The 20,930-nt window shown below is 39.6% G+C and overlaps 4 protein-coding genes across 8 annotated transcripts; 3 read left to right on the forward strand and 1 right to left on the reverse strand.

Annotated features, from left to right (window-relative positions):
* Positions 1-104: 104 nt before the first annotated feature.
* Positions 105-1,751, forward strand: dgcr6 (DiGeorge syndrome critical region gene 6). 2 transcript variants are annotated; one of them, XM_023958614.2, is made up of 5 exons: positions 105-484; positions 615-775; positions 925-1,025; positions 1,113-1,253; positions 1,359-1,751. In XM_023958614.2, exons 1-5 carry the CDS (start codon positions 402-404, stop codon positions 1,434-1,436), a joined length of 564 nt encoding a protein of 187 aa, XP_023814382.1. In that variant the 5' UTR covers positions 105-401; the 3' UTR covers positions 1,437-1,751. The 2 variants fall into 2 exon arrangements, with proteins under 2 accessions (XP_023814382.1, XP_023814381.1); XM_023958613.2 differs by having other exon boundaries at positions 151-505.
* Positions 1,752-3,928: 2,177 nt separating this feature from the next.
* On the forward strand, positions 3,929-10,861 carry slc7a4 (solute carrier family 7 member 4). Its single transcript, XM_004072708.4, has 5 exons — positions 3,929-4,118; positions 5,173-6,230; positions 6,318-7,024; positions 7,138-7,246; positions 8,936-10,861. The coding sequence occupies exons 2-5, from the start codon at positions 5,249-5,251 to the stop codon at positions 9,151-9,153; spliced, it is 2,016 nt and encodes a 671-aa protein (XP_004072756.1). The 5' UTR covers positions 3,929-4,118; positions 5,173-5,248; the 3' UTR covers positions 9,154-10,861.
* Positions 10,862-10,994: 133 nt separating this feature from the next.
* On the reverse strand, positions 10,995-15,631 carry ccdc157 (coiled-coil domain containing 157). Of its 4 annotated transcripts, none has more exons than XM_023958609.2 (10): positions 15,267-15,631; positions 14,979-15,108; positions 14,203-14,890; positions 14,042-14,119; positions 13,765-13,934; positions 13,450-13,626; positions 13,174-13,336; positions 12,915-13,054; positions 12,683-12,757; positions 10,995-12,592 (listed from the first exon to the last, which is right to left on the reverse strand). In XM_023958609.2, the coding sequence occupies exons 1-9, from the start codon at positions 15,629-15,631 to the stop codon at positions 12,707-12,709; spliced, it is 1,962 nt and encodes a 653-aa protein (XP_023814377.1). In that variant the 3' UTR covers positions 10,995-12,592; positions 12,683-12,706. The 4 variants fall into 4 exon arrangements, with proteins under 4 accessions (XP_023814377.1, XP_023814376.1, XP_078808859.1 ...); XM_023958608.2 differs by having other exon boundaries at positions 14,979-15,129; XM_078952733.1 differs by having other exon boundaries at positions 12,398-12,592; positions 12,683-12,754; positions 14,979-15,129.
* On the forward strand, positions 15,517-20,459 carry sf3a1 (splicing factor 3a, subunit 1). The gene is made up of 16 exons (XM_004072522.4): positions 15,517-15,654; positions 15,766-15,855; positions 16,348-16,457; positions 16,540-16,744; positions 16,819-17,076; positions 17,161-17,235; positions 17,301-17,451; positions 17,532-17,728; positions 17,833-17,950; positions 18,055-18,362; positions 18,498-18,743; positions 18,942-19,140; positions 19,252-19,406; positions 19,773-19,874; positions 19,963-20,034; positions 20,112-20,459. Exons 2-16 carry the CDS (start codon positions 15,808-15,810, stop codon positions 20,211-20,213), a joined length of 2,346 nt encoding a protein of 781 aa, XP_004072570.1. The 5' UTR covers positions 15,517-15,654; positions 15,766-15,807; the 3' UTR covers positions 20,214-20,459.
* The last annotated feature ends 471 nt before the right edge of the window (positions 20,460-20,930 follow it).

A 20,930-nucleotide genomic window follows, 5' to 3' on the forward strand; every position in this document is an offset into this window, starting at 1 on the left:
AGTTTATTTATTTATTTATTTTTGATGAGCACAATTTATTAGATGTAGGTAGTTCTACTTTCACATGTTTTATTGGACAAATTGCGCCATCTGTCGAGCAAATTAAGAGACGCCTTTTAAAAATTTTAGCCAGGCATTTTTAAAGCCAGCACGTTGGGGTCCTCTTTCGCTCGAATGGAGATGCAAACCAAACAAACACAACTCGGTTGCTTAAACAACTATATTTTGCGATAACTGAGTGGCTTTGTAATGTGCAGTAAATTTTACTGTTACACTGACCTCAACAATTAGTTAATAATATTGTTAGTTGTGTTTTTAAGTAGAGAAGTAACGACAGAGCTCAATGCTAGCGTAGCTAGCTTGATGTGTTGTCAGGCAGACGTACAGTTTTCATTTAAGGAATGGATGGTTATCCCGCTGTAATCGACAGTGACTCTACGAAGCAACAAGAAAGACATTATTACCTCTTATCTGAGCTCCAAACGTTAGTAAAAGATCTACCAAGGTTAAAAAAAATGTTTTTTTTTTTTTTTTTTTTATCTTAACGCTGATAATAATTATGTTTGGATTTGCATGTCTGAAAAATGTACATTTTGTTTTCGTTCTATGCTCAGCTCCTTCCAGCAACGTTTGTCCTACAATACGCTGAGTGACCTGGCCCTGGCACTCATAGATGGGACAGTGTACGAGATTGTTCAGGGACTTTTGGACATTCAGCATCTGACAGAGAAAAATCTGTACAACCAGAGGCAGAAGCTACACTGTGAACATCAAGGTATGTGGTTTGCTTACCAAACAACAGAAAGGGCTATGTTTATATACTGTGGTAATGTAAGTTAAGTTGCCCAAAGTAGTCTTGGAACATATTTACAGTGTGGCATACATACTGAAACTCATTGAACACTTTTTCTAATTGGTTTGTAGCTCTCAAACAAGACTTACTGCGAAAACACAAAGATGCTCTGCTGTGTTGCAAACCTCACAACCTTGCACTTCTCAAGTCAAACCAGCAAACTGAACTTGAGGTAAAAATCACATGTTCCATCTTTCCTACAGATACTGACCTGCCATGTGATTTGTGTTTTGCTAACAACACAATGCTGGATTTTCAGATGTTAGAAATGCGAGTTCGAGAGGAGCAACAGATGATGGATAAGAAGATAGTGGCAGAAATTGACCAAAAGGTTCTCGATCAGCAAAACACTTTGGAGAAGGCTGGAGTTCCTGGTTTTTATGTCACAACCAACCCTCAGGTTCATGTTTCTTGTGTTTTGTGACTTTTCAGAATTTGAATTGCAGAAAAAATATTGAGAATACACTTCATCTTCTCACTCTTTGCTCTGATCTGTCTTTTTCAGGAGTTAACAATGCAGATAAACCTTCTTGAGTTGATGCTAAAGCTTCAACAGAAGGAGTCTCAATCTGGACTGCAGTGATTGCAGACTTCGTGCAGTTTGAGCATCAGATCTTATATACACTGTACGTACATCGCTGGTGAAGAAAAGTTAAGCCCAGAAGAAAACTGAACTGCCTGTCTATAAGGATATAAGGTGCACTCAAAAGCCAGGTTGTATATTAAAAGCATGCAACAATTGTTAATTGAAAAGTGCAATTGGGAACTGTCTTCTTTAGTTCTTTTGGTGTAAATGTTTTTTGCCTTTTAGTTTGGAGAAAGTAACTGCACAGTTGGTTCATTTGCATTTTTTATTTGTATATCAAGAACTTAATAAAATATTTGATTTGCAAATATACTATTTTTAGTATTAATTTGTCATTTTCATCAGTGTTTTTGATGACTCTTCTGAATATTGTTTTTTTTTGTTGACATAAAGAAATTGTGGACCTTTAAGAGTATTACCACATTCTTGTTAAAAAATACAAAGTGTTCTAACCACCATCAATAAACACACCTTATTTGCAGTCTACATATACCTTAATTTTGTAAATTTTCAACCAGTATCCTCTTAAAGTCCAAAATAAGGTTTAAAAAAAAAAACTTGTGTACTCGTATATGGTCTTTAACCCTTGTGCTATCTTCGATGACCCCACCCTTACATTGACGTCTTCTCCCTACCATGACAAAGGTGGAAAGATTTCATGTAATCAATGGACAACAGTAAAGATCACAAATCACTGAAGAAAAAAGGTTCAGAGCACTGTCTAGTGCACATATGTCAAACTCAAGGCCCGGGGGCCAAATGTGGCCCTCCATGTCATTGTATGTGGCCCCCGAGAGCATAAAAGTTTTTGATTTCTTAAAATAAAAAATAAAAATTGCTGTGTATTTATTCATGTCTAGGGGGAATCTGCCTTGAAATATCGAATTGGGCAACTAAACATTATGACTCAAACACTGTCCATATAACCTAACCTGACAGAATCAAATTTGAAAGGATTTAAGCTAGAATAACAAGCAAACATATGTTTTCTATGCAACTGTAATTGTCACTTTCAAAAATTATAATAAATAAATTAGTTGTTTAACATTAAGGAGTAGTTACATGTATGTTTCATTACATTTAGTTACATGTACAAGTTATATCCGGCCCTTTGAGGACAGCCGCTATACTGATGTGGCCCTCGGTGGAAATGAGTTTGACACCCCTGGTCTAGTGCCTAGGATAGCACAAGGGTTAAGGATCGTGTATTTTTCTTCCTTTTGTTTTTTGTTAATTAAAAGTAAGCTTAAATGGCGGTGACACAGACTGGGAGAAATCAAAACTTTGAACCACAGGGCAAGCTAAATCCCCATCTCAAGAGAAGCTGGGAAAAATAAAGAGGTTTATCTCAAGTTGACTCTGAAAACCTTGGATATCCTAAATGGGCTTTCAAGAAGGTAACATCTCATACCGGAAAGAGTAGAGAAGAATGCTCTCAGGACAACATTTTGTAATGGTGTCTCTGAGAATCATTGCTAAACATAAACTCATTCCAAACCCAGCAGCACAAAGGCACAAAAACGGGTTTATCTCAAAGAAACTCACACTCAAAGAAAAGATAAAAGGTATGTTGGTTATGCAGTCCAGTTCAGTGAGAAACGCTCTGATTTGTCCATCGGAGAAGTATCACAGAAGAGGATGCATCGAAAGGATAAGAGAGAGGGAGGACTCAGACACAATTTACCATGCTAGCCTTTTATTAGTTAAAAAACAAAAGACCAAAACTCAAACACGACCACACCTGACGACCCTGTGAGGGGGCTATGCAGATTACAAAAAGACAGGTGTCTTCTCTGGTTTCTCTTCTTTACTTCTTTACCCTTTAATGAGCCATTCAATTGCAAGAATGTGGGTGTCCCACCTGGAGAATACAAATGTGGACTGAATGCTGCACCACATGAGACAAATGATGAAGCCACTTGGGTGAAATGTTTCAAGGAAAACTGCTTTAAGTTAAGTTACTCAAGTTCAAGACAATACCACCTGGATGAAGGAGATCCTTCACTGACACATTGAAAGTTATAAAAATAAAAAAGTGAAATTAGGTTAAAAAAACAAACCTTTTTTTCAAAAAAGGTTTCTTTTTCTTTTTAATCTTCAAATTAGGTTCGCTGATCACTCATTGTGTAATGAGCATATGTCATGTCTGGTTTGGAATATTTAAAGGGCAACCTTTTTTCAATTTAAAAAGATCTGTGGGTTGAAGGACTGAGCAAGCTGTCTAAACAGTTTAACAGAAAATTTGACTTAACCACTTGATGCATCAGGATTCTTTCTAAGTGATCTCAGGATGACACTTAAAATCGCTTTTCAGGAAATAAAGCACTTCTCAAATGATGCTTACTAATTTACACACAATAAAGTGGATTATGCTTCTGGACTTTGTTGGTAATGTTTTGATCTGCTGTCAGATGTGAACTTTATTGATCTGTTTTTAATGAATCCCTGTTTATTTGTTTGATGCATGTCATTTCCTGTTGAACATCAAGAAAATCCAGCGTTGCTCTGTCATGGGTGGGGCTCACAGGACCCGAACGTAGAGGAAAAGAAGGTGACTGTCCCTTTAAGAGACAACTCAGCCAGTGCATGCTGCTTTTATTACTTATCGGTGCACCCTCCGCTCCATCTCCACCCTGAGGACCGGACGCCTGCAAACGTCTACAAGTCTGAGTAGCATGGGTATTTACTTATATTATTACAATTTTTATTACTAATTTATGTGTAGATCCTCTCTTTTTCTCTCTGTAAGAAACATGAGGCAGTCTCACCTCAGTCAGTCACGGATGGAAAGTGCGATGAAGCGCACTGCGTTGTGCGCTCTCGATCCTGTCTCGCGCTCATTTTGTCATGAATTAATAATGTGCCACGCAAAATGGTGCAGTTACTGATAGTCTCCGTTTTTTTAATTTTTATTTTTTATCCAAAAAGTGTTTGTTTGAATATGGACGCAGAGGGACTCGCTGTTTTTATATGACAGCGGTCTTAATGCCAGACAGAATAAAGCGTTACGTAATTATAATGGAGGCATCCTCTTGGCGCAAGATGAGGATGCAGGCCAGGATGTTGCTCGCTATTGATTAGACGCATGAGAGAGTTTTTTTTAACGTTATTTTTATTATTTAAACAAATCAGAGATCTTGAAAATATTGTGGTTTTGCACATGAGCGACACCTTTTAGGTGACGTGGACCGGCCTCCTGCTGCGAAGGGCTGTGCCTCCCATGTGCGCAAACAAGAACCACAGGATGACTGATGTCGAATAAAACCTCTGCGTAAAGTGTTTTAGACTGATCACCTCTTTACTCTGGAAGCAAAAGACGACTTTAAACAGTTTTTTTGTTTGTTTTTCTTGTCACGCTGCAAAGTGACAAAGCCCAATGAAGCTTGCATGAAGAAAGAAATGAGAGAATGGTTTGAAACCCCCCAGATTAGATCCTATGAAATTGTTTTTTTTCATTAAAAGACATCAGTTTGGAAAATGGTTAGATACAACAGAATTTTTGTTCATTAAATATTAATAGATTACGCTAATTAATTATTTACTCTTTCACACTATTGTAGTATGCTTCCCGAAGCTTCCTTTAGAAAAACATATGAAGCTATGTATGGACATTAATGGGTCAAATGCACAACAAGTCTTTTCAAGGATATACAATTGTTTTCTTTAAGTTGTAGTTTCACACAAAATACCTTTAAAGATGTGTTTGTATTTATTGTGTTTTTTCTTTATACAGGCTTTCTCTGTGGTCAGCTGATGGATCCAGTGTGACCTCTTCCACTCCTGCTGCTGGCCTTTCGTAAACTATCACCATGGCAACTTGCCCAAGGGGCTGTGCGCCGGCTGTGCGCCTGTGTCAGAAGCTAAACCGACTTAAGACTCTGGATGGTGACATGATGGCCACGTCTCTGAAGCGCTGTCTGTCCACCTTGGACCTGACTCTGATGGGCGTGGGCGGCATGGTGGGCTCTGGGCTCTATGTCTTGACAGGAACGGTGGCCAAAGACACGGCAGGGCCAGCTGTCATCATTTCATTCATTTTTGCAGGAATTGCTTCATTGCTGGCTGCCTTTTGTTATGCCGAATTTGGAGCGAGCATTCCCAAAACGGGATCTGCCTACATGTTTACCTATGTCAGTGTGGGGGAGCTCTGGGCCTTTCTCATTGGATGGAATGTGATTCTTGAAAACATGATTGGCGGTGCTGCTGTGGCTCGTGCGTGGAGCGGTTATCTGGACTCCATTTTTAACCATGCTATCCAGAACTTCACGGAAACGCACATCATGCAGTGGCACGTCCCCTTCCTTGCCCATTACCCTGACTTACTTGCTGCAGGAATTTTAGTAGTTGCCTCAGTCTTTATTTCCTTTGGAGTTCAAGTGTCCTCATACCTAAACCACATCTTCTCGTCTATTAGTATGGGTGTCATCGTTTTCATCTTAGTTTTTGGATTTGTGCTTGCTGAGCCAGCTAACTGGAGCCAGGAGCAAGGAGGTTTTGCACCATTTGGGCTTTCTGGAATCCTGGCAGGGTCAGCCACTTGCTTTTATGCCTTTGTGGGGTTTGACGTGATTGCTTCCTCTAGCGAAGAGGCAAAGAATCCACAGAAGGCAGTTCCTATTGCCACTGCTATCTCCCTTGGACTGGCAGCAACAGCCTACATCCTTGTCTCCACAGTCCTCACGCTCATGGTACCCTGGCGTACCCTTGACCCCAACTCTGCCCTGGCAGATGCATTTTTCCGTCGTGGCTACAGCTGGGCTGGCATCATTGTGGCTGTTGGCTCCATTTGTGGTAAGATGTATCTTTTATCTAAGAAGTACAAAAGCATTTCTGATTTTTCTCAGTAGCATTTCTGACTTTTTTTGTTTTTGTTTTCAGCAATGAACACTGTGCTGCTTTGTAATCTCTTCTCCCTCCCTCGGATTGTTTACGCCATGGCAGAAGATGGGTTGTTCTTTTCCATTTTTGCAAGAGTAAATCCTCTCACCAAAGTTCCCGTCAATGCCATTCTGGTGTTTGGAATCCTCATGGCCGCCATGGCTCTGATGTTCGACCTGGAAGCTTTGGTTCAGTTCTTGTCCATTGGTACTCTCCTGGCATACACCTTTGTGGCCGCGAGCGTCATTGTGCTGCGCTTCCAGCCTGAGAAGACCACCTCTAAGGACACAACTTCCACATCTCCCAACCCCAATGCTGCAGCTTCCCCTGCCCCGTTAGAGTCTCAAGCTATAAGTGAGGACACCGACGAGCCCAAACAATATGAGTCTTTATCTGATAAAATTCAGCTGGTGGACAGCCAGGTGACCAGAGAGCGGCGTGGGGTGGGGCAGCTGAAGGCCTGCTGGGAACCATATCTGGACAGGCTGGTGGGAGACTGTGAGCCAGGGGAAGTGGTGGCCTTCTGTGTGACGGGGCTCATAGTGAGCTCAGTGTCCCTCTGTGTTGTCCTGGAATTTGGAAACAATGAGCTGCAGCTGCCGGTGTGGAGCTTTGCAATGTTATTGGTGATTTTTAGCTTGGCGCTAATTCTCAGCCTTGCACTCATTTGGGTTCACGAGCCACGAAAAAACAGCAAAACATTTCAGGTGAGCTGTCTTGCTGTCAAGTGGCTTAGAAAAAGTCAGAGCCCAGAATGTTTTCATTGTGAAAATCACATTTGGTGTAGGTCAAATATAACTCAAGTTTCACTCTCGCACAGGTTCCTCTGGTTCCTCTGACCCCAGGTGTCAGCATCCTCATTAACATATTCCTCATGATGAAGCTCAGCCTTCTGACCTGGATTCGTTTCACAGTGTGGATTGCCATAGGTAAGACAGCAAAAAAATAAGCAAAGTTCAGCTAAATTTTCTCAAACTCAAAAAATTTGTGCAAAATCGACACATTTCCTGACCGACCTCTCTACATGGACTTAGTGTTAACCAACAAAGTACAAACTATTCTCCACAAATTCACTGAACTAACAGTCTATACTTAGCACACCATGTGATTTCAGTTTTATCTTAAGAAGGCGTTTGAGTGCAGCATATAACAATGCTATCTGTTTTCTCCTGGACTTCATATGTGCATGTGTGGAATGAACAGGATACACACAGTTTCTTTAATCAATGTGTACCCACATCAGCACAACTCATGAGTAGTAGGTCTTTTGGTATCTGCAATTTCCCATGAGTCGCTAAAATATTTCAACCTTGTTGTCAGCCTCATTTCAAGTAAAAAGCATTCACATTCTTTAAAAATATTTGAAACTTTTATTATTTTTTTGTCTGTATTTCCAAGGAAAGTAAAACTTAAAAAAAGAATCACATTTCTTGAGACCTTTGGTTCAGGTGAACTCAATTCAGGTAAACCCAAATGCATATTAAAGAACTGAGTTGTGCCAAAAGTGGAAATAGCCACAGGATTGTATGGGACCACATGTACAGTAACATTCCACATTTTAAAAACCTTCATGTAGCTTTAGTGTAGTTCTAAATCAGACTCCCGATGACAATATTAGATCTTTTCTGACCACAGAGTGTCTGATATCAAATGCAGAAACTCATTTGACCACAGATTGTAAAATGCATGTTATATGTATATATACATGTATCCTGAAAAACTATTCTGGTGTGAAATTTACCAACCTTGCCTATTTCTTTTAATAACCTCAAATGTTTTACTTGTAAAGTGCTCATAAGAACCTATGGTGACATCAGTGTAACAGAATAATATCAGACATTTGTTTTGTGGTACACAGTCTGTGGTATACCTCACAAAATTCTCATTTGGAGGAAAAATTGGTATGGGTTCTTATGGGTTAAACCAGCTGAATATTATTTATCTTCACCTTAAAGGCCTTCAAGTGTAGGAATTGTCTATTTTAGGCTTCTGTGTGTTTTGGATCAAGTAGGCAGAAAAATTGGGTGATGGACATAAACTGTAGAATAATGTCAGAAGTTAAACCTGATGAACTGTATAGTTTATTAAATTCATTTATCAGCTTAAACAATTTAATTGAACATTTGTGTTAAGAAAACAGCAGATGTAAATTGTGCCGAAATAAGCTGATCTACATCCCTAGTCCCTAAAAGTTGCCTTACTAAGACACTAACCCTGCTTCTAGGTGCATGTACCTGATCTTTTTAGGAGGACAGGAAAATCTCTCAGTTTAGGCAAATCTGTTGTTTGTGTCAGTCAATTAACAAAACTGCTTTTAAACCTCACAAAGCAACAGGATCATTAAGTAAATTCTACATGTTTACATTAAATACAGTGTTCCCCTGCGTATTCGCATTTCACTGTTCGCAGTTTCACTGAACAGAAACGTTTTCATAAATATGAACTTTGTATTGGACAAAATCACGGATGGTGGATAAATTGATAGTAATAAAGTGTGTTTTGCTCAGCAGAAACATAAAACACAATAATAACATGCCCCACACTCTGACTGCACGCACATAATCATTTTACCAGAAGTGGCTACCCCTCTAAATTTTCCTGTTCGGCCCTTTCCCCAGGTCTCTTTGTGTATTTTGGCTATGGGATCTGGCACAGCAAGGAAGGAAAGCGGGAGCTGCAGCCCAAAGATATGGCCGCTCGGTACGTGGTGCTACCCAGTGGCAGCCTGGTGGAGACCGTGCAGTCTGTCCAGCCTGACGGCCAAGTGGACACCTCAGGGCACCTCATCAGCTCCGCCTCCATCCCTGCAGCTGAGGAGTGCGCTGAAAAAAGATGATGTGTGACCAATGATAGTCGTAATCAAAACTGCCTGATTTCTCTCTCTCACTCATTCTGTATTTTGACTGCTGTACTCTCTAGAGCTCACTCCCTTTAGTATTTGTCTTGTTGCTCGTTAGAAAATCTACATCACTGGATGAGATACACTGTGTCTTCTTGTGAAACCCATTTATATATGTTCACATATTTAAATTAGAGAGCTTTCTTACTGCCCTGTAAACTTCAAGCATCAAAGTTGTGTTATATCCTTCACGACCAGCTCCTTCTGTGCAACTTTGCCAGTTTTTGGTTATGTGTGGTGCTTTATTTGTTACCAAAAACAGAAAGTCGTTTTTACATTCACAACAAGCTGCAAGTAAAGAAGAGGAAGACAGCTCATAATATTTAGGATTTTTAATTGAAGTATCTTTTTTTTCATGTAAGCCCTGGACCGCACAAAGTTCATTAAGTTTGTATATTTGGTTTTCCCAGATACTCCTCCCCAGCTCCCCGAAGAAATTATCTAACCTTTCTACTCATTTATATAATCCTTGACCAAAGTATTTAAAACTATATTATTTAACATAAATTGTATTTTTCTATTTTTGCTGTTCAAACATTTTTTGTTGAAGTCCTGCATTGCGCTGTTGTTTTTTTCCTAAATAGTTTTTGTGTCTGCATTTCTTCATTTTTTAAGGTTTTCCTGTCTTTTGCTTATCATTAACCCGATTTTTAATCCCTTAATCTCATCTCATGACCCTTCTTTTTTGGTACAATGATCTTTGGCTCTCTTGTCAGTCTTTCTCACAAAAATCCTTAAACTACAACCCTCTCAATTCTTTTTCTTGTTAGCACAAGATTAGATATACAGCACATATGTATTAGAAATCATAAAATATTTTTTCTGAAACAGATTAAGAAAAAATATATATTTAAAATAGAATTTAGGCAAGCACAAAGCTTTTGAGTTGTGATCATAAGAAAAAGTATGGATAGGCAAAGCAGTGATAATGACCTTTAACCCAGAATGGGCATTGTCATTTGGGGGCCTCCCTAATCCCAGGAGATTTACTGCAGTCCCTGTCACCAGCCTGCCATTTGACCTGGATTAGTAAAAGCCACATGTAAAAATACTCACATACTGCGAGAAAAACATTCCCTTCATCTACACGTGTGTAGATTAACAAGTAAAATGATGCTATTTTTTACATTTTAGATGGAAAGTAAATGTCCCCTCAGTTGATTGTTCTGCATGCTAGACTAGAAACCAATGGCCTTAAACTTCTTGTTATCATGACTGGTCCTGCTGTCTTCATTTATTTGCCTGTTGGAAAACTAACCAGGAAATCTTGTGTCATTATAAAACCAAATACAATCTTAACACTGAAGAGAATGTATGCCTGGTGGCAAGTTGGCATAGAAAAACAAAAAGAGTACCCTTGAAGAGAATTTTTATAAACCTTTGACAAAATTGTGCAATACCTTGATTTCTCAGTTATTTATGCTTTTCTGATGTCAGGGCCAGTGGCAGTTTTTTATGCTGTGGTGCTTTTTTAAGCAGAACATTCTCTCAGCTCTTTACTTCTTTGTGTGCACAGACATCATTGATGAGATACTTTTCTTACTTCTGACGTGTACTTTATATTTGCACATCAAAATTTCCAGTCTTTATGTTACATGTATATATAAAATGCAAAAGCCTAAAAAATAAATGTTTTGAAGCAGCATTTAAACATGTCATTTGTGGAGCATTCCCTCTCTGCGTGATTTCCTAATTTAGAGAGAGATAGCCCAAAAAAACATTCCATTTCATTTTTATGGCAGCAGAAGAAAGAACTTATTAAAGCAAGGCAATGTGCAATTTCTGTAAATACATGCAGATTTTTATTTATTTCCTTTTTACTTTTACTTAATTTGAATTTTAAAAAGATTTTTTTTGTTCATCTTTAATAACCAGATTTCCTCTTCCTCTCACAACTGAAGGCTTGTAGTGGGATACATGTGCAAAAATAAACTAACCTCCATAAATGAGACATCAAAAGTAACTCTTATTTCTGTCACTTAAAAATGTATCAGAAGTGGGAGGAGCGACTCCGCAGACCGTGAATCCTCAAAATCCTGCACAGCTTGTGTTACCATGGAAACGCCTGCTTCTTCTTGCATTGACATTGACTGCTGTCCCTGAAAAAATGCGTGTGATTCAAGGTTGTTCAAGCAACCAACTGACTGTTTATCGTGCAGAAAAAAATATAAAACCTCAACTTTTTACAAAAAGGAGTAGGTGTGAGGAGCTTCAAATAACTGTCGAAAGCAAAAAAGCCAAAAATGTAACAAAGAAGAGTCATTGTTTGGCACAGAGCCTGTGTTGTTTAAGGGTATTTCTAGAGTGGACACATTTGGTTATGCTTACACTGAACCAGAGTTTGCTTCCCCCAATAATCTAGAACAAATTTTCAGCCTGAATACACCCAAGTGGACCCTGGTCCAGGACAAGGAACCACTTTTTGACTTATCTCTCGAGGTGATTTCGGTAAGTTTCCAATAGAACTGAGTTTCGGTACATTCTGAGTTTTCTCAGTCTGAATAGTCTCTGTGCTTTGAGCAGAACAACTGAACCAAAACGCCATCATAGCCCAACATTATGGGATGTAAAAATAGTAGAAACGTAGCAACATAAGCCACAGACAAACATGAAGCAACGATGAGACACAGCAACTCATTGAAATTTGGTCGAATGAATGCAGGCTAATTAAAACAACTTTTAACGTTATACACATTGCTTCTTACACAGTATTCCCAACAATCCATATGTCATGAACACTTATCAGTGTTTCTTCTTAGCCGTCGCCTCCTCAGCAACCTCCACCGTACCAAAGTAAAAAGTGTTGTACATGACGTTGATACAGACGTTCAAAATTGGTCAGCAAAATATGAAGTTTAAAAAATTTAACCATCCCGACAAGGATTGCAAAGGGCAGGACTTCCATTATTCTTGCTCTTGTTGCTTTGCCCCCTCTTAATTCCTGAAGACTGAAGAGATCTTTAGTCACATGGTTTTGTTTACAAGCTTTGGTTCAAAACAGGAAAGTCTGCTTGACGGCAGTCGGAATACAAACCAAATGCAAGGGTCAGTACTCGAAACAGACCAAATTAAGTGGGCTTGGTCTGGACCAAAGGACTATTCCAGCCTGAATGAATACACCCTTAAAACACACAGTTGCAAGATGAGACTTCTTGAGTCAAATATTTGCAGAGAGTGAAGGGGTGTTTTTGATGTATGACTAAGCAGTAGCAGAGTCTGTGGCGAAGTGGAAGCTCTAAAGCTGATTTTGCAGCAACAAAGGAAAGGCAGACACACGATACGATCCTTCGACACAGTTCAGTGAGGACCACGTTCTGTGCATCTGGCTCCTTCTTCTTTATAACTGCATGTCATGTGAGCCGTGCTGCTGCACTGCCTGTGGAGCACAGAAAACAAAGACACTGATAGAAGCACAGCAGTTTATTGAACCACATGTAAGACATGCTTAATGTTGGGAATAACACACTTGAAATTCATTCTTCTGTTCCTGTCAGGAGATTTTGTTTGTCGTTTGGTTTGCATCACATTGAGGGGAAGACTTCTGTTAGAAGAAAAAAATCAACTTAATATTGTTCAGAAAACAGTGTCACAGATTAGAATTTAGCTACTACAGCCAACAGCATGTACCATACTTCTTCCCATATTGATTCATTTCAGGGTATCTAACATATCCAACCCCACCTTATTATTGTACTTACACTTCTGCCATTGTGTTGTGCAGCTTTCCGTAGTTTCTGGAGGCTTTTTTGCAGTGTGGCGTTCTCCTGCTCCAGTATGTTTACACGAATGCTGTTAGCCTGCAGCTGCTTCTCCATGTCCAAAAGGACATTTCCTGTTGCTAATGAACAAAGATTCATACAGTCTAAAAGTTTAGATTTAACATAGTAAATTAACATTGAAAACTACATTTTTTATTCAAATGTTAACAAATGCATGTAATAGTCAATAATGGCCTACTCTGTGGTTGGGCCCAGTTGTGGAGCTCTGGGAACGCCACCAAAATTCTCTCTCTGTCTCTTAAAGCGCGAACACGATCCATCAGTTCATGCAGCTGCTGTTTCAACTCCTCTTCGCGCATTTCTAACCTCTGTTTCTTCTTTTGTAGCTCCCCACACAGGTCCTGAAGTGCAAAAACACACAGCAAGTGTCTCTAAATACAGGACAAAACTATCTTTGTGGGCAAACCTGTAAATTGAGAATGTTCTAGTTTGATTTGATTTGATTTTATTCTACCTGCTGTTGAGCAGTCTGAACCTGCAGTTGTTTCTTCTCGTCTGACATCTGTTGCAGTTCATTGTCTAACTTCATTTGGGCCTCCTCGCTGTCCACCAGCTGCTTCTTCAGCTCTTCACACTCTTCATCAAGATCTTCAACCCTCTTTAGCAAAGATTTCTGCTTTACCTGTGTTGACTAGACACAAAATAAAGCAAGAAAACATCAAAATCTATATTCAGATTTCTTCTTAACGGGTACCGATTTGAGGTTTCAACATCTCAAGCTGATTTAACATGTAGTTATAGATTTTTCTTTTCTTTTTGAGACACAGACCTCTTGCTGACGGCAAGCACTCTGGTATTTGGCCCTCTCCTTATCAAGCAGCAGCTGAATGTCAGAGAGTTGTTCCTCAAGCTGATGGATCCTTTGCTGCTGTTGACAACATGCCTCCTGGTCTGTTTGTAGTTTTTTTACTTTCACTTGCAGAAAATTATTTTCACTTTCTAAGAAGGAGGACAAAGATTTGTTATGTAGTAACACAGCAATTTTATGAAAAAAACGTTTTTTTGCTATGAAAATGATAAAAACAAATGAAGTTAGGCTATTTTACCTAGAGTGTGTATGGTGTCTTGCTGCAATGCTACCTTCTCCCTAAGTCTAGCATTGGTCTCCTCTGAAGAATGGATTTCTGTTTTAAAGAAATTGAAAAAACAAAAAAGTTTAAACATGATCCTAACTTGTTTTTATTGTGCTGGTTAATGTGATTAATACCTTTTTTAAGCTGTTTATGCTCCTCCTGTTGCTTTTGTTCAGTTTGCTTTGCGCTTCTCTGTGCTTCCTGCAGTGAAAACTCCAGTTGTTCTATATTTGTTTGCTGTTTTTCTAGTTGTTGTTCAAAATCCTTCTGCACTGTTTTTAGTTGAGATCTGATGGCCTCACGATCCGTTTCAGCTGCTGCTACTCTGTCTTGGAGGGGCAGTACCGTTCCCCTCACATCCTGCAGGTGTTTTGCCAGCCTGCGCATGTCTCTGAGCTGTTCATTGGCCCACTGTGCAACATCACCTGGAGTCAGATGTCCCACCCTCACTGTCTCATCCACAACTGCTGAGAGAGGCTGCAGAGATGAGGGTAGACCTTCACTTTGAAACAGATCTATCAAAGATTCTCCAGTTTTTCTCAAAAGAGATTGCACTTGGTGACATGTACCACAAGGGATGAGGGACGTTTGTGCAGTCTGGCAGCTGACATTATGGGAGGCAGTTTTAGGATGGAATGAGGTTTGTTCGGGGGAACTGATGGTGATGTTATTTTGTGGGAGGAATTTAAATGAGCTTGTGGAAGACCAGGATATGGAAGAATGCCTGGAGCAACTTGTGCTGGATCTATTGAGAGGGGACTCGACGTTTGACTCATCAGATTCCACTGAATTTGTCTTTTCTGCAATGTTTTTGAAGAGTTCCTAAAAAGACATAAAAGGCATTTAAAGTCAAATACTTTTGCATGTGTTTTTATCCCTGTGGCATTACTAGAAAAAGAGGTTTCTTTACCTTTTTATCTGCAAATTGAAGTAAATCCCCCCAATAATTCCTGACCACAAGACCAACTGACATGCTGCCTCTGTGTGCAGCTCCTTCTGGTCTGTGGACCCCCATCTGTTGTTCAGCATAAACGCTGACGCTTTGAAGAAGAAACAGGAGCCTTGTTGGGGAACAAGAACATGCAGAGATGCTTTTAAAGTCATTATATATATATATATATATATATATATATATATATATATATATATATATATATATATATATATATATTTTACATGCAATACAACATTAGGTTACCTGTCAATCATCAATTCCAGGAGAATAATGTGGGAATGCTGATTGAAGTCATCTTCTCCTGCCACGAAGTCATATTCCTCCAACAAAGCAACAATGTCTAGATGACAGGAAAGTTTGTCCGGGAATTTCCAGGAGGAAGCGCAGACTGGTCCTGTTCTGGAGAGCACGTCCAGAACCGCACCCTGAATATCGATGAGGTCTTTTCTTAGATTCTTGATAGAATCCTGACGACCCAACAACAAACTCATGTCTAAAACGCTTATTTGGCGCCTATAAGTACTTGTTGACGTGAGGTCTCCTTGGCAACAGTTAACTCCAAGTCCCACAGTTCTTAGCGGATATTTCCGGAAGTAATTGGCCGCCATTGCGTTAACGAAAACGAGACGCGGTGAGTATTAACGTCGACAAATAAAGAATTATAGCTGTATTAGCTATTACTTTTTGACTTACAGAATTTTTTTTAAAGAATTCATTTCAAAATATATGTGTGTTGCTTTAGTGTTTTCAGGTAAAATTGGTGATTCGTTAAAAAGACGCAGCCATGCCGCCCGGGCCTGTTCAAATGGTTCAGCCTGAGCCTAACAACAAGGTAAGGACGCTAACTAGCTAACATTAGCCTCAGATATCCGTCGCTTTTCTTAATGATTTATCGCCTTATAAAATTCGCCCCCTTTATGCAAAGCTTTCTAAGCCTGTCCAAAATTAAATGCTAATGTTTATAAAGCTGTAAAACATATGGGGCAACGTTTGCGTCTATATGTGTGGCCCTAAAAATTCCCAAGTTGAGAAAGTCAATAAAATTAGGTAACAGATATTACTTAAACTATGATTGCACTTCAATATTTGGTATCTTTGCATATGGTTTAGACTAAATGTGTTAGTTGTATTCTCAGGTTTTTAATGATCGAGTGGTTTAATGTTTAAATTGTTGCAGTGTATCTTAGAATTACCTAAAGTAAGTCTTATTAATTAATAAGTGAATTGATAATGTTTGTGTAATAATATTTTTAAGGAGGAACTTCACTGTACTTGATGTTATTTTTAAATATAAATATTCTTACTTTGAACCTTCTCTTGTCAGAATGATACACCTCCGGAGGAAACTCCAGCCACTAAACCTATTGTTGGCATCATATATCCTCCTCCTGAGGTCCGTAATATAGTTGACAAGACTGCGAGCTTTGTTGCCAGGTTGGTTGCCAAAGAACTGTCACGTACAGCTGTAAGAGGTGTTTGCTATCTGTAGTTTGACTCTATACTTGTCACTTTACAGGAATGGGCCTGAGTTTGAAGCAAGAATCCGTCAGAATGAGATCAACAATCCAAAATTTAATTTCCTCAACCCCAACGATCCCTACCATGCTTACTACCGCCACAAAGTCAATGAGTTTAAGGAGGGCAAAGCTCAAGAACCGTCCGCCGCAGTGCCCAAGGTTATGCAGCAGGCTATGCAGCAATCTCAGCAGCTTCCACAAAAAGTAAGGACTGTCTATTTACTGTGCCCGGACCTACAAGGGTTTATATTTATACAAACTTGCCTTTTCTTCATCAGGTGCAGTCCCAGGTGATTCAGGAAACTGTGGTCCCCAAAGAACCGCCTCCAGAGTTTGAATTCATAGCTGATCCTCCATCAATCTCTGCATTCGATCTTGATGTTGTGAAGCTCACTGCCCAGTTTGTTGCACGAAACGGCCGTCAGTTTCTCACCCAGCTCATGCAAAAAGAACAGAGGAACTACCAATTTGACTTTTTGAGACCCCAGCACAGCCTTTTCAACTACTTCACAAAACTGGTGGAACAATATACCAAGGTAAAGGACAAAAATTACAGCTTTCTTTGTTTTTTTATTGAAACTGTGTTATTGAACTTTTTTAAATGTTGCCTCAACCTTTAGATTCTGATCCCCCCAAAGGGTCTGCTGGCCAAACTAAAGAGAGAGGCTGAGAATCCAAAGGAGGTTATGGACCAGGTAATTTATTTTAGCCTTCAGAAGATTATTTTCTATGTTTAAAACTGTCTTGTTACAAACATCAGGTGAGATACCGTGTTGAGTGGGCAAAGTACCAGGAGCGTGAGAGAAAGAAGGAGGAAGAGGAGCGAGAGAAGGAACGCGTAGCCTATGCTCAAATTGACTGGCATGACTTTGTCGTGGTGGAGACTGTGGACTTCCAGCCCAATGAACAAGGTAGCATGACTATAGGAACACCAGGTCCAGATGTTGCAAGAACCATAGTTATTAATTTATTCATTTGGTGTTTTTCCAAGGCCACTTCCCCCCACCTACCACTCCAGAGGAGCTTGGTGCTCGAATCCTCATCCAGGAGCGCTATGAGAAGTATGGAGAAAGTGAGGAGGTGGAGATGGAAGTTGAGAGTGAGGATGAAGAGGATGAACGGGAGAAACGAGCCGGAGGTCAACCCTCACAGCCTGACCAAGACACACAAGTGCAGGACATGGATGAGGTAAACAGTTATCATTTACTACATTTATACAAAGTCCAACACTTGTCTAGGTTTCTTGGTTACTTGTGTAGCAAATTCACAAATTTAAAATGCTACTTCTCCAGGGATCAGATGATGAGGACGATGGAATTAAAGCTCCACTTCCACCTGACAACCCCATGCCACCTCCTCTGCCCCCGACTCCAGACCACGTCATCATTCGAAAAGACTATGATCCCAAAGGTACATTTTTTTCTGTGATTGAAATATTATGAAGTATAAAAACAAGCAAATAAAACAAGCGGTGCATTAAAACTTGTTTCCTTTTTTTTTTTTTTTTTTCACAGCCTCCAAGCCTATGCCCTCAGTTGCAGCTCCAGATGAGTACCTCATTTCACCAATCACTGGTGAGAAGATCCCAGCCAGCAAGATGCAGGAGCACATGCGCATTGGTCTGCTGGACCCACGCTGGCTGGAACAAAGAGACCGCAGCATCAGGGATAGACAGACAGAGGATGAAGTCTATGCTCCTGGTCTGGATATCGAGAGCAGCTTGAAGCAGCTCGCTGAGAGGCGTACTGATATCTTTGGTGTTGAAGAGACAGCCATTGGTAAGAAGATTGGTGAAGAGGAAATCCAGAAGCCAGAGGAGAAGGTGAGTTCCGTAGAAAGTAGCATGGTTTTTGTGAAAAGCATCATTTGAACTCGTTTTTTTATCAACCTGATAGATTTTTTGTGAATACGCGTTCAACTTTTGTCTGAACTTTTTGGATTCTTGTGACGTGTCCAGGTTACCTGGGATGGCCACTCTGGAAGCATGGCTCGCACCCAGCAGGCAGCGCAGGCCAACATCACTCTACAGGAGCAGATCGAAGCTATTCATAAGGCCAAAGGCCTGGTTGGAGAGGATGACACTAAAGAGAAGATTGGTCCAAACAAGCCAAGTGAAAATCATCAGCCTCCCATGCCCTCTTCTGCAGTCAACTTACCCAAACCCAGCCCCCCAGTCTCATCTGTGCCTCGACCCCCTGTTTCTGTAAGTGTCCGTCTGAAAGGACTTAAGTTTGTGTTGCGTTAATGTAGCTTTCTGTGCACAAACAGATCTCTGGGCAATTGAGGCACAAACATATTTTTGAATTCCTTGACCTAGACTTTCTTCTCTGTTTCACTGCTTGATAACTAAACTTTACCTTCCCTTTCCTGGAACTTGTTTTTCTCTTTTGATGGCAAACAGATGGCCCCTCCGGTGCGGACCACTCTTCTGTCTGCTGTGCCGGTGCTTCCAAGGCCTCCTGTGGTGCGCATTACCCCAGGCCAAGTTCTCACATCAATGCCTCCCATGATTCCTGGCCCACGCATCAACGTTGTTCCTATGCCACCGTCTGCACCTCATGTCATGGCCCCCAGACCACCTCCCATGGTTGTTCCTACAGGTAGGATGAGCAGTTTCACACCTAGAGTGTTTTTTTTGTGTCAGGCTGCATTAGAACCACATTCTTTTATTTATGTTTTTATTGCCATAATCTTTTTTCTTTCTTTCTTAGCATTTGTTCCCGCTCCTCCAATGCCTCAACCTCCAAGCGCTGCTCCAGCTCCCCCCCACCATCCACCCCCACCGCATGAAGACGAGCCATCCAGCAAGAAGATGAAAACGGAGGATAACCTCATGCCAGAGGAGGAGTTCCTTCGTAGAAACAAGGTCTGCTGAGATGACGAATTGCAGAAATACCCTGGGCTGAATTTCTAACCAACAAACTCCGCTGGCTTATTTATTATACTGTTCAAAAAGCAAAATTTGGTGCACAAGGCTTTATTAAATGTTAACAGAATAATTATTGAAATCAAAGGTTCACCAATTTTTTTCCCCCACCATTTGCATAATTATTTATTTAAACTGAACAAATATAAATGGGGATTTTTAACTTTCTCGTTAATTCCTTTTAATCCTGTTAGCTAATTCCTTTTACTAGTTTTGTTAAACTGTGACATCAAAGCTATCCATCTCTCTCTCTGTGTTTTATCTTTCTATCTATGTAATCTAACTTATCAATTTTCTAATCTCCAGGGTCCTGTGGCTGTAAAGGTTCAGGTCCCCAACATGCAAGACAAGACTGAATGGAAGCTGAATGGGCAGATTTTGAATTTCACTGTTCCTCTCACAGACCAGGTAGGGCTGTGCAGATTTATTTTTATTTTTATTTTTTGTTACAGCCAGTGTCTCATTCATAAATGCTGCAACTGAAATATCTTCATAGGTGTCTGTAATTAAAGTCAAAATCCATGAAGCCACAGGCATGCCAGCAGGAAAACAAAAGCTACAATACGAGGTGAGTAGTTCATTTAACATTTGTGCATGCTGTAATTTCACTTCATTCATTATTACTAATTATTTTTGTTTTTATAGGGAATTTTCATCAAAGATTCCAACTCTCTGGCTTACTACAACATGATGAATGGTTCAATCATTCATCTGGCTCTGAAAGAAAGAGGTGGAAGAAAGAAATGAACTGTTACTTCAAAAAACAAAACAAAAAGTGTCGTTTGTGTTTTTCAGTTTAATTTTGTTGATTAGTTTTTGTTTCAGCGTAAATTTTGAAATGATTAGTCTTGGATATCTGTGTAAAGTCATGCTCCTGTATAGAATTGACTCAAAATTTGGTTCATCTTATAATTTGTTTTTAAATAACATTTGAGTTACTATTTGGGGAACACCATGTATGTCTCACCCATTGAAATAAAATTTAAAATGACATTTGTAGCTTTTTTTTGCATTTTATTTTAGTTTTTAACAGTGCATTCAATACACAAGTTTCTAGTCCATGTGATGCTCAAATTAAAACAATATTTTAAATAGGGAGCTTTAGTTCTTATTTATGCAGATACAGCTAACATACAATAATTTGTACAGCAAGCTTTGAAATGTTGGAAAAGTTTCACTTTGGTGTTTTTATTTAATTTCAATTTGCTACACAAAACAAATGTTTTTAACTAAATTTTTGAATGAATATTATTTTTTAACATGAAAACAAGTTTTACTGAAAAAGGTGTTGTGAAAAAATTATAACTAGCATGAAATTCAAGAACCTGCATTTGATTCTGAATCAGGTGGGTTTAATATCTTGGATAATTTTCACATTTGAAGCTGAATATTATCTTTGTTCCTCTAAATTTATGCTTGGAGGGGAAAAAATCTTTATATCCTTTCCTCCTAGGAAACTTCTAA

The sequence above is a fragment of the Oryzias latipes genome, chromosome 9 (genome assembly GCF_053564925.1).
Source record: "Oryzias latipes strain Hd-rR chromosome 9, Olatipes_Hd-rR_3.1".
NCBI lineage: Eukaryota > Metazoa > Chordata > Actinopteri > Beloniformes > Adrianichthyidae > Oryzias > Oryzias latipes.